The sequence below is a fragment of the Alosa alosa genome, chromosome 1 (genome assembly GCF_017589495.1).
Source record: "Alosa alosa isolate M-15738 ecotype Scorff River chromosome 1, AALO_Geno_1.1, whole genome shotgun sequence".
Lineage (NCBI taxonomy): Eukaryota > Metazoa > Chordata > Actinopteri > Clupeiformes > Clupeidae > Alosa > Alosa alosa.
Genome location: NC_063189.1, coordinates 11,366,910 through 11,381,204, shown reverse-complemented (window position 1 = coordinate 11,381,204; position 14,295 = coordinate 11,366,910). Strand labels below are relative to the sequence as shown.

Sequence of the window (14,295 nt, the reverse complement as noted above, 5' to 3'; positions counted from 1 at the left end):
AATATGTGTCATTCATGTTTGTAATAATGATCAAAAATTCTAACAATTCTAAACAAGTACTACTTTACAATTAAATAATAACTGTGTTATCTTGCAGATGAGTCAACTAAATTGCATTAGTGAATAGCCTACCAGGTGTGTGCATTATTGGGTCCCTGAGCTGCTACTCCGCTGGTCTGTCAGAGGCTCCCAGCCAGAATCAAGAATCAAGATGTCACATGACTCAGGAGGCGGGGCTTCAGCTCCCATCAGCCAGTAGCTGTAAACGTCAACCAGGATCTCTGCTAAGGAAAGAAGACATGAATAGCGGAACGCACAATATTTACCGTTATGATTAACAAGATAACATCAGAAACGCGTGGCGCTTATGAATAAGAGCAGAGTAACAAAGACCAGGCCGTATTTTCGGCTGTTGCGATAAAGAATCTGCCCAGCATCTTCGGCTCTACGTTGATCATTGAGTATGGCCTGGATATGGAAGGTAAGTCTGTCTATTCAAGAATGTGCTTGTGGAAAAAGCAGGCGTCTGCTATATATACGATCATTATGTTGTTTTCACATGTGATAAGATCGGAAATAGGTGTCATGGAGTAACTCATGCTGTTGTTATGCTACATAGCCTATTGGTGCTATACGTGACACAGTGTTTCGCATCGGCTCTGAGGTATCGTCAGTCAGGAGCGGAGACAGAGTAGCCTAATAATGAATTTAAAATAACGGCTTCGTTCCATCTCGTTCAGAGGGTCGTCGCCATGTAGGCATCTACTACGTGTATTAAGAGCTGTTCACTTTAACCCTTACCACTAGACTATAGTGCTCTTAAAATGTTATTGAAATGTGTTGTTTGTTTATGTTGGTAAATATTCAAGTTGCCTAAATCAGTAGGGCATACTTGGAGACGGAGCTGTTTGTTGTAGTCTAATAGCGGAAGTGTTAAACCACCAACTCGTAGGGCCTATCCACTTCAGCGTAATGTGTTCAGTTTCATGTTGTCACAAACTTTAAGTCTACCTTCTACATTTTCGTAATCATCAGGTTTTCCCTATACGAATAGGCCTATAGCCTTAACTTATAGGGCTAGCGTGTTGTCTGAAGTTACAGTGTACACAAAAACAAGCAAAAATGACTTTTTAAATGTATGATTGCATTTCATTATTGTACCTATGCTGAATATTTCACACTGGCATTAGAGTATTGATATATTTTCTTGATCTATTGGTTATTGTTCTATTGATCATCATGTAGCCTAATGGCACTGTTAGAATACAAGAAAGAGTTTTCATGTGCACTAAAGGCACAATGAAACTGATAAAACAGCATTGGAGGCTTTATGATCACCATGACCACCATTGGAGGCTTTATGATCACCAACATTGGAGACGTTCTGATCACCATGATCTTGTTTTCTATACATAACATCTGATATAGTGCGGGCTGCTGATTTCTCCAAAATAGTTACAGGAAGCTTTCTGTGTCACTTTTCTTTTCAGTAGTCATCCTTAATCGCTCCTAATTGGGGGTATGAGTTTGTCTCAAATATGTCGGAAACAATCCTTTTGTGGATTTGCATGTTAATGTTCTAATTCAGAGCCAGTGAGCTGTGTAAAGATGTGAGAGGCCTAGGCTGGACAGCCACATCCTCACATTTAAACGGCTCATTCTACCCACATAACTGGTTATGGGAATTATTCACCAGTCTGGCTGCTTGGAAGAGGAACTCAGAAATATGGACATAGCAGACAGAAACACATTCTGAGATGTATACTTTGGTATGCACACACATACACACACACACACACACACACACACACACACACACACACATACAAATATGCTCTCACACACACACCGTGTCTCTCTCTCCCTAACCAAAACACACTGCCAGTGAGAGACTAGTCTAGGGAGGAAAACAATGTTCTCATTTACCATTTTATCAGCTTTTTATCAGGGAATCAGAAGGCGCCAGGGCATTTAAACGTGCAAGTGGAGGGGAAATAAAGCAGAGTGGGTCAGAGGCTCTGTTCCAGTTCCCAATACCCAAAATAATGAGCCAATGAAAGAATGGCAGCGTTGTCCAACTCACCCCATTAATTATTCACAATAGCTGAGCAATAACACCAAGATCGACTGTGTTTGTAGGCAGAGTTCACTGAAAACTTGTAACACATCCAGTTAAGTGGCATAGGTCATGTTGGTTAATGGTAAACTGAATAAAATGCCCAATTAAATAAGTTTTATTTTTCCAAAATAAAGTGCAATTTAGTACAGACATCATAAAGGGATCAGGCTCCATAGAATATGTGGTTTGTGCAGACGATGAAAATAGATGTGTAGGCCTACAGTACGTCTCCTCCTCACAACTGTGATATCCATGCCTTTCATTCAGCCAACACATCTGTAGTGACCATCCATACCCATTGAAATGGTCCTGGATCTGTTGCTGTGTGGGTACATGGCCGTTGGGCGAGGGTTGTATCATTTGACCATGCTCTATAAACATGGTTTATCGCCATCAAGCAAAAAAGGTCCACATTATGGTACTTACAGATAATTGCACATGATCTGTCCCTTATGCTGCGCAGTTAAAGAGGCAACTATATTTAGCCACAAGTTTAGAACGTTGATTGTGTAAAAGAAAAGGCCTTTGGTATGAATGCCTTTTGTTCCTGCTCTCAAAAGAAGGTAGAGAAGGGAATTTTAATTTGAGAAAGTTATTTTGAAGCAGAAGCTGACAGACCAAACGAGTCATGAAAGAGTCTTTATTTAGTGGAAAAGTATAGTGCATTTTGTTGTACTCTGTTGCACTGCGTGCAGTATACACAGATAAACAATTCATTTTGAAATGAAGTGATTTTTGATGATATTTTATTCAAATGTGAACTGGTGGGTATAAGCTCCGGGTGTGCATGCTCAGCTCCATTGCTATTCATAGGGACGTGTGCCCTTTGCTTTGTAATGGAAATGTGACCTCCATGTCGATCAGTCAGAGTCTGATCTTGCCTGATCAGCTTGTCTTTGCTTTTATAATGAGAGATCAACATGCTTTGTCTCTGATTTCCCAGTTCCACTTTGATGATATTTCCTTTCTGGTTTTCTGCTGATTGAATATTAAAGTTTTTGTTTGTTTTTGTTTTTGTTTTGTTAACTTTAATGTTACCCCATTAATGTTTCCTCAGGTATGTAGGTATATGGCTTCAGTACTGACGTTTTCGTCTGTAGTTAACTTGTCGCAGTCATTACAGTGCATGAAAATGCACTGTTCTGTTATCCGAAGTCGTCTTCTTCTTCTTCTTCTTCTTCTTCTTCTTCTTCTTCTTCTTCTTCTTCATCTTCTTCTTCTTCTTCTTATTATTATTATTATTATTATTATTATTATTATTACAGTGCATGAAAATGCACTGTACTGTTCTTCCTAGGCAACAACTTCTTCTTCTTCTTATTATTATTATTCCGCTTACCACTTTTTCCGTACGCAATTTCTCTTGAACAGTTTAACTTAGAAACTTTGTTCAAACTTTGTAACGTAGGTCTTCAAACGGACAGTCTACTCTTAAACTATCATTAAACTATCTATCTATTAAACTTTTAAACAGTCTACTCTTAAACTATCATTAAACTAACTATCTATTAAACTAGCTGTCTATCAACAACTTTTAAACTATCTACATTCAACTTTTAAACGGTCTACTTTTAACTCATTGAGTGCCAAAAACTAGTGATGTCAGTTAAACGCGTTATTAACGGCGTTAGCGTAAACCTATTTTAACGGCGTCAATTTTTTTATTGTGAGATTAACGTTCTTTTTGGTGTAACAAACTTTGTAGTTTTTTCACAAGCTGTTGCAACAACTAGTAATGTTAGAACAACCACAACACCACACTGGATCTAGCTAGACCGTGCTGCATGTACACGCCCCCTTTTAGGGGAAAGGGAGCTGTTTGGATAATGGAAACCTGTGCTGCAAAGAAGTGGGTAGCGAAAAGGGGTTATACTTACTAAATCTTGAAACAAACGTGAATAAAAGGCACAAAATAAGGTTGGTGTAAGAGTTATCTGTGTGTTTATGGATATTAATGTGACCATTATGTTCCTATTTTTTGCTCTTTCCAGTTTAGCCTACTAACAGGAGTGTCACGAATGTAGGCACAGTCAAACTGCCCGTGGCTGACTATAACTAAGTTCGGCAAGCTTAACTTTACATGTCATAACATCAACTAAACATAAGTGTTGCTAGTACGTGCTGAAAGGGTTGTAATGTAGCCTACACCGTTTCGACATGAGCAAGTTACATACACTTAATTCTTTATAACTGCTGTGTTAGTAAAATGATTGAATGGCCTGTAAATTAATAACTAGATGTAACGTCAAGGTGTGATTAGGCTATCTGTCTTTCCCATTAGAATCAATGATATGTTAACTTGTTTTCCGCTAAAATGGGGCGTGATGCAGATTAAATGCCTATCTTTATGATGATGCACCTTTAGTAGGCTACGTAAAGGCATGCTGCACACACTTGTTTGGGCTTACGAGCCGGCCAGAGAGTAGATTCATACAATAAACACCAGCGCAGTTCTGAACTCCTGGTCAGCTGAATGGTGTTTTAAATCGCTGTGGACACCGATGCCGACATGAGTGCGATGCACTCTGCTTTCGACATTCATTTACTGTACATTAGATTCCATTCTTTTCAATACAACTCTGCACACCAGCATCGCACTTTGCCGCCGTGTAAATCACGATTCAGTTATTTGGTTGACGCTGCTCCATAAAATCCATTGTTCATCCAGTGTTTGCGTGGAAAAACTTCGGGGCTGATGTGTGTGGCAAGTGACAGTGCTCCATAGACTGTAGGCCTATAAAATGGCAGTGCACTCATGTCGAAAAGTTCCTTATTTTCAACTGAACTCAAAGATAATGAATATAGTATTTTATGTTTGTTATGCCCTTTATTAGCTATATTTATATTGTGTTGCCTCAGGTCTGCTGCACATCTTTTGAAATTTGATTTGAAATAATCAAATAGACCTACGTCTTAAAGTTAAGTTAATGAAGTAACTTGCTTTGCTTTCATTTGAATCCTGATCAAGATACACAATAATTGCTTTATATTGTTAACATGGACTCCTGGAAAGTTCAGAAATGCAAATTAATAGAATTTTAATTATGTGATAAAATATGTGATTAATCGTGATTAACTATAGGAATTCAGCGATTAATCATGATTAAACATTTTAATCGTTTGACAGCGCTACCAAAAACGTAATATTAAGTTTTTCCTTCCCATGCGTTGAGTGCCAAAAACGTAATATTAAGTTTTTAGCTTTTTTTTTTTAATTACGAAACTAGACACTCTAACACACCTTATATGTGATTTTGGGAATTCTGTGATGAATGGAAATTAAATATAATTCAATGAGTTAAACTATCAACTTTTATTAAGCTATGCAACCACCATGTCTATCCTAGCATCACCGTAGTAACCATCTCTGTATTATCTATTTTAACTATACATGATATTTCACATCACAACTTTTGCATTTTCATGCACTGGTAATTCTTTGGAATTGCATTTCTAGTTATTATTCTTCCCACCAAATTTCTGTGTCTAATTCAGCTTTAACCGTTTAACGTAGAAACTTCGTTCAAACTTTGTAACATGGGTCTTGAAAAGGACACCTGGGGAATGTATTTTTCACTTTTGTAAACTTTATACTTTTTGAGATATTAATAAATAAACAAGCTTATTTTCCCCCATAGACTTAACATTGGGCTGATGACATCACAAAGGGCCAGTTAAACTGATTGCACCTGTATCAACTGCTTTTTGCTCAACTAGGCCAACTCTCTCTGTGTCTCTCCATTCTACAAGGATATAAGGCACATTCCATCCAACTTTCTATCCATTTATACTCTTCAAACCATTCACTCATCCACCCATTAAACTATCCACCAACATCCATTAAACAATCTGCCTATCAACATCCATTAAACTTTCTGTCTATCAACATCCATTACACTATCAAAATTCAACTTTTAAACTATATACTCTGTCTCAGGCTTACAAAGCATACAATCTGGCTCTCTTAAGACTACAGATTCTGTTCCTATTTCCTCTGCCCACAACTGTTTCAAAATAAATGTCCTCACTACAATAATTCACTATTAAATAATTTAGCTATTTAATCTACTCAACTGTTTAACTGTTCAGACATTTCAACTGTCAGTTGTTATCAACTATGACTCCTGCCAACTGTTTCCAAATAAAAGTTTGAAAATTACATTTTCTAGTTATTCTTCCCACCAAATTTCTGCGTCTAATTCAGCTTTAACCGTTTAACATAGAAACTTTGTTCAAACTTTGTAATGGTCTTGAAAAGGACACTTGAGGAATGTATTTTTCACTTTTGTAAACTTTATACTTGAGATATTAATAAAAAAACAAGCTTATTTTTCCCCATAGACTTTGCATTGGCACTATGACATCACAATGGGCTAATTAACTTGATTTGCATCTGTATCAACTTCCAGCTGCTAAACTAGGCCCCATCAAAAAGCCAGTTAAACTGATTGCACCTGTATCAACTTCTGTCTATCAACATCCATCTACATTTAACTTTTAAACTATATACTCAACTATATATGTTCAACTATTGTTTTGCATTTTATGTTAATATACAGTATGTTTATATTTTCATGCACTGGTAATTTCCTCGAAATTACATTTTCTAGTTTCCCTTGATATCTTTGATTTGTTCTGGCTTGCTGTACAACAAAGACTTTGGGCATTCCCTTTGTTTATACTGTATGCTCCAGTGTTTTTGAGACAGGCTCAGTTTGCCAACTGAAAGTGTCATAGCAATGCTATTTTGACTGAAGACTGAAATGTAAGAGCCAAGAGATGTCTATGGTCTCAGACCAACAGACAGATCTTCCGCAGTTCGCTTAGGATTAGGAGGTCAGTGAACAGCTGGTTTAGTCACCATGTCTTCACATTTGGTCCCAACAAGCCACGCATTCCCCTCTAGAAAAGTAGAAAAAGTCTAATACACACCATTAAGACCAACCTGGACACGGCCCAGAGGAGTCCTAATCGCTCACAGTCAATATCCTACTGGACTGGGCTGCCCTTTGCATATTAAAAATGAGCATCCGTTTGCCTTCAGCGCTGGTGGGAGTTGGCTTAACCCAGTCCAACTGCATGTTTGTGAGCCAAAATTGGATGGTGAATCAGGAAGCGTATAGTGGAGCCAGCTAGGGACAGGAGCGACATCTCATTTTAAGCATAATCTGGTTTGGAGTGGTTGCGGTTGTACTATGTGTAAGTAGCTTAGGCGGAATGTGAGGAGGCCAGGAGATATTGTCAGCAGCTGGTCCCTCCGCTGTCCGTTTGGGGCGATTTTTCACTCAGATCGGAGCCATTGGAGAGCCCCGCTCTGGCAGGCGGTTAAGATGGGGCTGGAGTTTCACCTATCACTGGGCTATGGTGTAAGAGTCCCGCATCAGCCGAGTCACCGTATGAGGGTGGGTGCCGTGTCGGTCAACAGTTTGTCGTAATTTGAAGCTGCTTTGAAGCTTTGAAGTCAACAGAGAAACTGCTTTAACAGGTTGGAGCACCAACTGTAACTACTGACATTTAATGAAGAAACATGCTTTTTATTGCTTTGTTTCAATAAAAAAAAATATTCACAGAGACTTGAAGTTTCCCTGGTATGTCAATCGCAGTTCTGTTCAGTAGCACATATTGTGTAAACATATCTTTACTCGATAAGAAGCGAGCTCCATTTGATTTCTGATCCCAAGGAGCGTGTGAACTCTGCTGGGCATCCCGCATGGCTGATCCTGCCTGGTGCTGCCCTTGAACCAATGCGGAGCACAAGCAGAAAATCCATCTAATTGTATTAGTGTTATCCAGTGGTCGGCCTAGCTTGCTACATTCCCAGCTCTCTCCAGTAGAGAGGCCTGTTCTTATAGATACTTTTCATGTTTCAGCCTTTATTTTGGATTGTAGGCCTACTGTATATTACTTCTTTACATGGTAGTTTGGGGTCAAATTGCCTTAAAATAGAGGAAGTTAGCCTCACTTATATGCCTATGGTATGCTTGTGCTTCAGTTGAAATTTATTTTAATATGAATGTGTTTGTATGTTTGTTTTGGATGATCTAAAAGCCATTTTCAGTGTATTTTTTCTGTATTACCTCTCGCGGCAGGCAGCAAAAATTGGACCAGTGCTACCAGTTGCTGCTCCACTTTTGGGGTGCAGCATTGCTCCTGTTTTGTCCCCTATAAGCTCTGAGTGTTAAAGGCGCCGAAGTGAAAACAGAGAAACTTGCCGTCGCAGCGCTCAGGCATCTGCTCTGGGTGTATCTGCCCTAGGCTGCTCTGGTATTGCACAATTAGTAATATGTGTGCATGTTGGGCAGAAAGTGGCCATTATGAGCTCAGCGAAGGCTGTGATAACCCTCCACCATGGCTCAGGTTTGTGTAGGTCGAGGATGAGGATATGTGTAAGACATCCTTCCTGCTGGAGACTGAGAGTGAGCTCCAAAGTGCAGATCCCCTGTATAGTGAACCATCAGTGGATATTTCCAGGGTCATTTTGTCCAATTGCCATCTTTGTATCGCCTGTGAGGCAAATAGCCTGAGAGATACCGTATGAAAGCTCTGCCTGCTGTGTTAGCCTTTACAGAACGCCACCTACCTGTACTCACTATAATGATACAGGATTATCAGTTCTGCACAACTTGGTATCAAGATTCAAGTTTCTTTTTATTGTCATTCCAAAAAACACTTCAGGAAGTGCAGTGTATACAAAAGTACATTGCATAGGACCACCATAAAAACAGACATAAAAAACACCATCAGCATCTAGAATGTTTAATTAATTAATTATTAATAAATACATACATAAATAAATATGGTGTAGTAAAAATATGATATATAAATAAGATGGCTAGTAATTAATAAACACATATCCCACCACACATATCCATACATGCACATACATGTACATGTATCCTATGCACACATACACACATCTATACATACATACCCACATACACATATACACACACACGTGCATGCATACATCCCGACATGTTCCACATTATCTCAATAGCACATGCATCTTTTTCTGTATTGCCAAGATCCATAGACACCATCCATGCACCAGTCATCCACGGATCTTTTAGCGTCTTTATTGTTCCTTCTGCTGATAGATAAAGTGTGTGTTCAGTCTGTTTCAATAGTGCTTGTATTACTGTTAATTGGCTGGAGTTTACATAGAGGAATGTGAGGAAAGCATGCTGGGTAGATATTACTCTGCAGCCAGCATTGTTTCTCCTCGGATAAGCCAAAGTGGAGACTTTGTTTTGTCCATCAGCACAGCAAGCAGTCTGAGTCATCTGGCACAATCCCTGCGTGGTTGGAGGTTAGGAGGATCAGGCGCTTGGCCATTGTTGGTTAATCTTTGAAAGCATATCCTGGAGCCTCACAAAGGTGACAAAAGGAGTGTAAGTACACAAAAGACAGTTGTCCTTTGGACTTTAGATAGTTTTAAATAGGCTCTGGATGAACTCCTGGTGATTTAGGGCATCTAGAACATACAGTAATGATCATGATCATTGCCACTGAACTGTGTGCTTTTGTGTAATATGAGCTAAACAGCAATGATAGACCCACAAATCCTTACACAACATGTATTCCCAAACTCCTTTTACTTTTACCAGAAACTTTATGGAAAGTAAACACTCCTTTCTCTTTAAACTGTTTATTGACCAATGTGCATCATGAAAAGCATCATGATTCAGACTACAACAAGAACAATCCAATATGTCGCGGCAGTCTATATCCCCATGTTCATGGAGCTGAAATGAATCACAGAACTATTTTTGCTTCTCCCTAGTAGCCGGTCAAAAGGTCAGAGCACATCTTGTTGCAACTTCTGAAATGTCAAACACAAAACATAAAACAAAACCAAAAACAGGGTCAAACAGTTGACTCTTGAGTACACTTTACAGTAGTGACCTGTGTGTGTGTGTGTGTGTGTGTGTGTGTGTGTTTGTCGAGGCAAGGCTCCTGTGGTCGTAGAATACCAATTAGTCTCCTCTGTGTTCCCCCTTGCCAGCTTCCTTCCTGCCCATCCCTTTCTCTCCAGCCATTTGGAGCTCCAAGAATCAGGGTCAGGAGGCCTCGGATTCCATTTGAGGCACTCCATGGTGTAGGCTTCACTAATGTGTAGTTTAAACATTAGTGCCCTGCATTGCCACTTGCCACTTTATATATATATATATATATATATATATATAATGAGAGAGAGAGAGTTTAGAAAACAAGTTATTCTGGTACTTCCTTATTGTTGTTATCTGTTGTGTAATAAAGATATCGTGGAATATAACACATGTGATAGAGATGATAAAAGAATATTGTGGCCTTATAAAGGCCTTTTAAAAAGTATCTCCTGACATGCCTTCTTTCAAAAGCACTCTCATGTCTGATGGTGTTTGGTAATCTGGCATGTTGGTATTTGCATCAGGCTAAGTGGTGGGCAGGTCGTAAATGGCACTCCTGACTGATGGTTTAGAGGGAGCATTATAATTGTGCTCTGCACTGACCGCTTTTTAAAACAGAGTCCCCCTCACACAGCAGCCCAGCACCTCCACCGCCCCCCTTCTGTCCAGCAGGGAAGTCACAGAGCCCAGTCCTGCATGGACGCCCACGTGATTCAGGACCCTGGCCCTATACCTTGTGAAACATTTCTCTGTCAATATACTTGTGAAATCTTCTGATGGTGTTAAACCTTCCCTACACTTTGCTATAGTTGCACACATTCCGTATAAAACACAGACAAAATACTCACCCATCAATTCGGACTGTTTCACTGTCTCTTCCAGTTCCTCAGAGGTTTGCTGTAATGAAGTTGTGCAAGTTTGGTCGCTGAATGACGGAATGGAAAGAGACACAGAAAAGCCTTTTTCCTGCCAAAACACGATCGTAAATAGTTTACCAGCACTGTTTGGGTTCTATTTCCATCTCAAATAGAAAAGCCCTGTAAGAGTCAGTAAGGCTATGCCTGTCAAGCCTGCACAAGAACTGACCACTGTGTTTTACATCTATCTTCAAATGCCAGGCGCCACACGCAGAAACTTTTCCAGATTTTATTTCAGCATGGACAGTGTTGAGGTTAGATGCCTTGTTTGATGTCCTTCAGCATCTGCACTGACCAATGTTAATCTCCATTAATTCTCCTGAAAACAACATTCTCAAAGTGCACAGCGCAGGTGCGTGTACTGTATTTGGGTGGGACATTACCAGTATTAGTTCCATGCACATCACATCCTCTGTACAGATGGCAAGGTACATACCGTGGTGCCGTTTAAAGAACAGGGTGTCCCAGATCCTAACTAGGGATAAAACTGCATGCGTTATGTCAACAAGCTGGAGATGAGCTGCAGTGCAGCCACCCTTCCTGGTCCCTTTTTAAAACCTTCCATGGGATTCACAATAATCAGAGGTTTGTTTGGTCTCCTGTGGGCATGTGGCAGAGCAGTGGATTGAGGGCTAGATTTCAAAGGAGCTGGGGTGGTTGCATCAGGGTAGTGCCCTACAGACTACAGATTGTCAAGCATCACAAAGTTGCATTTGTATTTCACACACACGTTATAAGAACAAAATCAAGGAAGGAGCTTGCTCTTCAAAAATGTCTTCAAAAAGAGAGTTTCACATTAAAACATGATTTATTGGCTCACCAGACTATACAGGTAAACTAAAGTGCAAGTGCAAACGTTTGGGGTGACCCCATCCTCAGTGCAAATTCCCAGCAATCAGAGTTCACAGCATATAAAGGACATGACATCATTAACAGGATTCAAATGGACCAATCACAGTATACTTGACCAAACACTCCATTAGCAATCAATTAACATGCACCAGAGACTAACTACATTTTCATTTCATCATCCATTCCAGAAGCAAAACATTATCAACACTCACATACTGCATCACCTTACAAGTGCATATTACAGGAGAGACATTAATATTAGTCACACTCAAATGTCCATGTTTATAAAAAACAAGTCAGGTCAAAGTCTTCATTGAGTCCTCCAGGAGACAATGTGCCCATGTAAAAAATCCAGCGTGCTTCACATTGTCGAAGTTTACCTGTATAGTCTGGTGAGCCAATAAATCACGTTTTTGAAGACATTTTTGAAGAGCGAGCTCCTTCCTTGATTTTTGTTCTTATTACGTGTATTGGAGCCTACGCACTGACAAAGACAATAGCCACCGTCAAAGGCGCAGATCCTCTCTTTGGAAATTACACACACACACACACACACACACACACACACACACACACACACACACACACCCACCCACCCCAACAGGTTGTCTTGTATATTTTATACTGAATGTGGTTTCAATATTTTATATTTGGAGTCACGTTTGCTCGATGTGGTCTCCACATATTCAGCCAAATACATTTTTCTGACTAGTGGAGAAATATAGTTGTTTGTCTGTCTGTTGATGTTGATATGGTTTAAGCATATGTATTTACCAGTGATTTGCTGAGCTGATCTCTTATCAGTCTTATGGAGCACTACTGCTGTGTTTTCTGTTTAGCTCACTCCCAAAGCAGAGGGTCTGCCATGCCCAAACTCTGTGTCAGGACCAATTGTCCCCTCATGGCTGTAAATTGGCTGTTCAATTACTTTTGATTGCCCTCACTTTTGAGCTTTGACAGGACAATTAATACGGCCTCTGTGTGTGCTGAACGTCTGCCTAATGTGGACCATCTAGACCACCTTAGGCACTGAATTAATTTCTCCTTGGCCTGTCACGCACAGAGCTTTCATACTGCATTAGTCTGGCTGCTTCTGCTGTGGTCATCTTTTCTCCTCTCATGGTTATTTGTGTGGGTGAGCTGAAAAGTTTGGGCCGGTGGAGAATAATAACGTAAGAATTTATTTGGGTCCCCACATCACCCAGCTGCTCTCTGCATTGCTGCAGTCAGTGTTTTTTAGCTAGCGCTCCGCAGTCCCTCCAGACAGCCCAGACTTGACATATGGTGGCAGCAGAGTTATGCCAAAACAGCAGTGAAAGTCCCAGCATTTAATCCAGGACTTAAGGATTATGCTCTGTTTGACATCAGATACAAGTAAGCATCCTTGTAAGTAGCAAAGAGTGGCACGTGACCCACTTTAGCTGCAATTTTAACTCTGACTGCTCAACACGAGTCTCTCGCCTTTCTCTTCTCATACACGCCAGCACGGCACACGTAAATCAAGCATTGTCAAGTTTGATCATTGTCCCAGTAAGAAAGACCATATAAGAGCAGTAACTGCACGTGTTATCAGAGGGGGCAGCATCCAACTGATGTGTCATATAAGCATGACTGCATCTGCACTGACCTGATTTAAGCAGATCTTATCGAAGAGCCAGAGCATGTCTGGCCTGGTGTGAGTTCAGCTGCATCACTTTACATTACTGGAATTAACAGGGAAACATGGAGGAAAATAGCAAAAGCAGGGGTCTGCTTCATGTGCTTGTAAAATGCTTTATGATACTGTGAGTACAGTACACTGCCAATTAAAGCTGTGCATTTTATTTCCTTATACATTACATGAATTTAATTGTATGAATTATAATAGAAATAAGGTAGGCTTACATTTAGAAATAAAGTAAAAAAAAAAAAAAATGAGGAAAGCAGATTATAGTAATGGATTTATGGATTAGTGGGAGCATATAAACCCTTTCAAGAGAGTTCCATTATCAGCATCATAGTTGGCCCCACAAGACTTCCGTTTTAACATTCCATATGTTATCTTAATGCAGAGGAAGTAGATTGGGGCCCAAATAGAATGTTCAAGCATTGTTTTTGTTTTTATTGTTGAAAGGGTCTATACACCTAGATTTATGATCACTGCTGTGCCCCTGTTGCTGTAGTAATTTTAATCATAGTCATCTGCAGCGCTAATGAAAGACTTATTTCAGCAGACTGAAATACCATGCAATTTGCTCTTGTGGGACATAAAAGAAATGTCTTGCCTCAGTGGTTCAGGAGAGAAGGGGAGGAGAGCTGGAAGAGGCATCGGAACCTGGGGAGGGAGGAAGGGAAAGAGAGAGAGAAAGAAAGAGAGAGAGAGATATCCCCTATGGTCGATTCTGAGATTATATGGTATGACTACCTGTCTGATACCACAAAATGTTACTCTCCTCCCCCTATACTGTATATTCCACATCTATACATTACTTTGAAGTTGTTTCCATATTAGCAAAACTAGTGAGTCATATTGAAAATC

The 14,295-nt window shown here is 39.9% G+C and overlaps 1 protein-coding gene across 2 annotated transcripts in view; it reads left to right on the top strand.

Moving 5' to 3' along the window:
• The first annotated feature begins 257 nt into the window (after positions 1 to 257).
• The window catches only part of st6galnac3 (ST6 (alpha-N-acetyl-neuraminyl-2,3-beta-galactosyl-1,3)-N-acetylgalactosaminide alpha-2,6-sialyltransferase 3), a 53,103-nt gene continuing 39,065 nt past the window's right edge, over positions 258 to 14,295 (top strand). For both annotated transcript variants that reach the window (XM_048245947.1, XM_048245956.1), the window contains exon 1: positions 258 to 481. In XM_048245947.1, the coding sequence (XP_048101904.1) occupies positions 464 to 481 (18 nt within the window). In that variant the 5' untranslated portion in view covers positions 258 to 463. The remainder of the gene's footprint in view (positions 482 to 14,295) is intronic.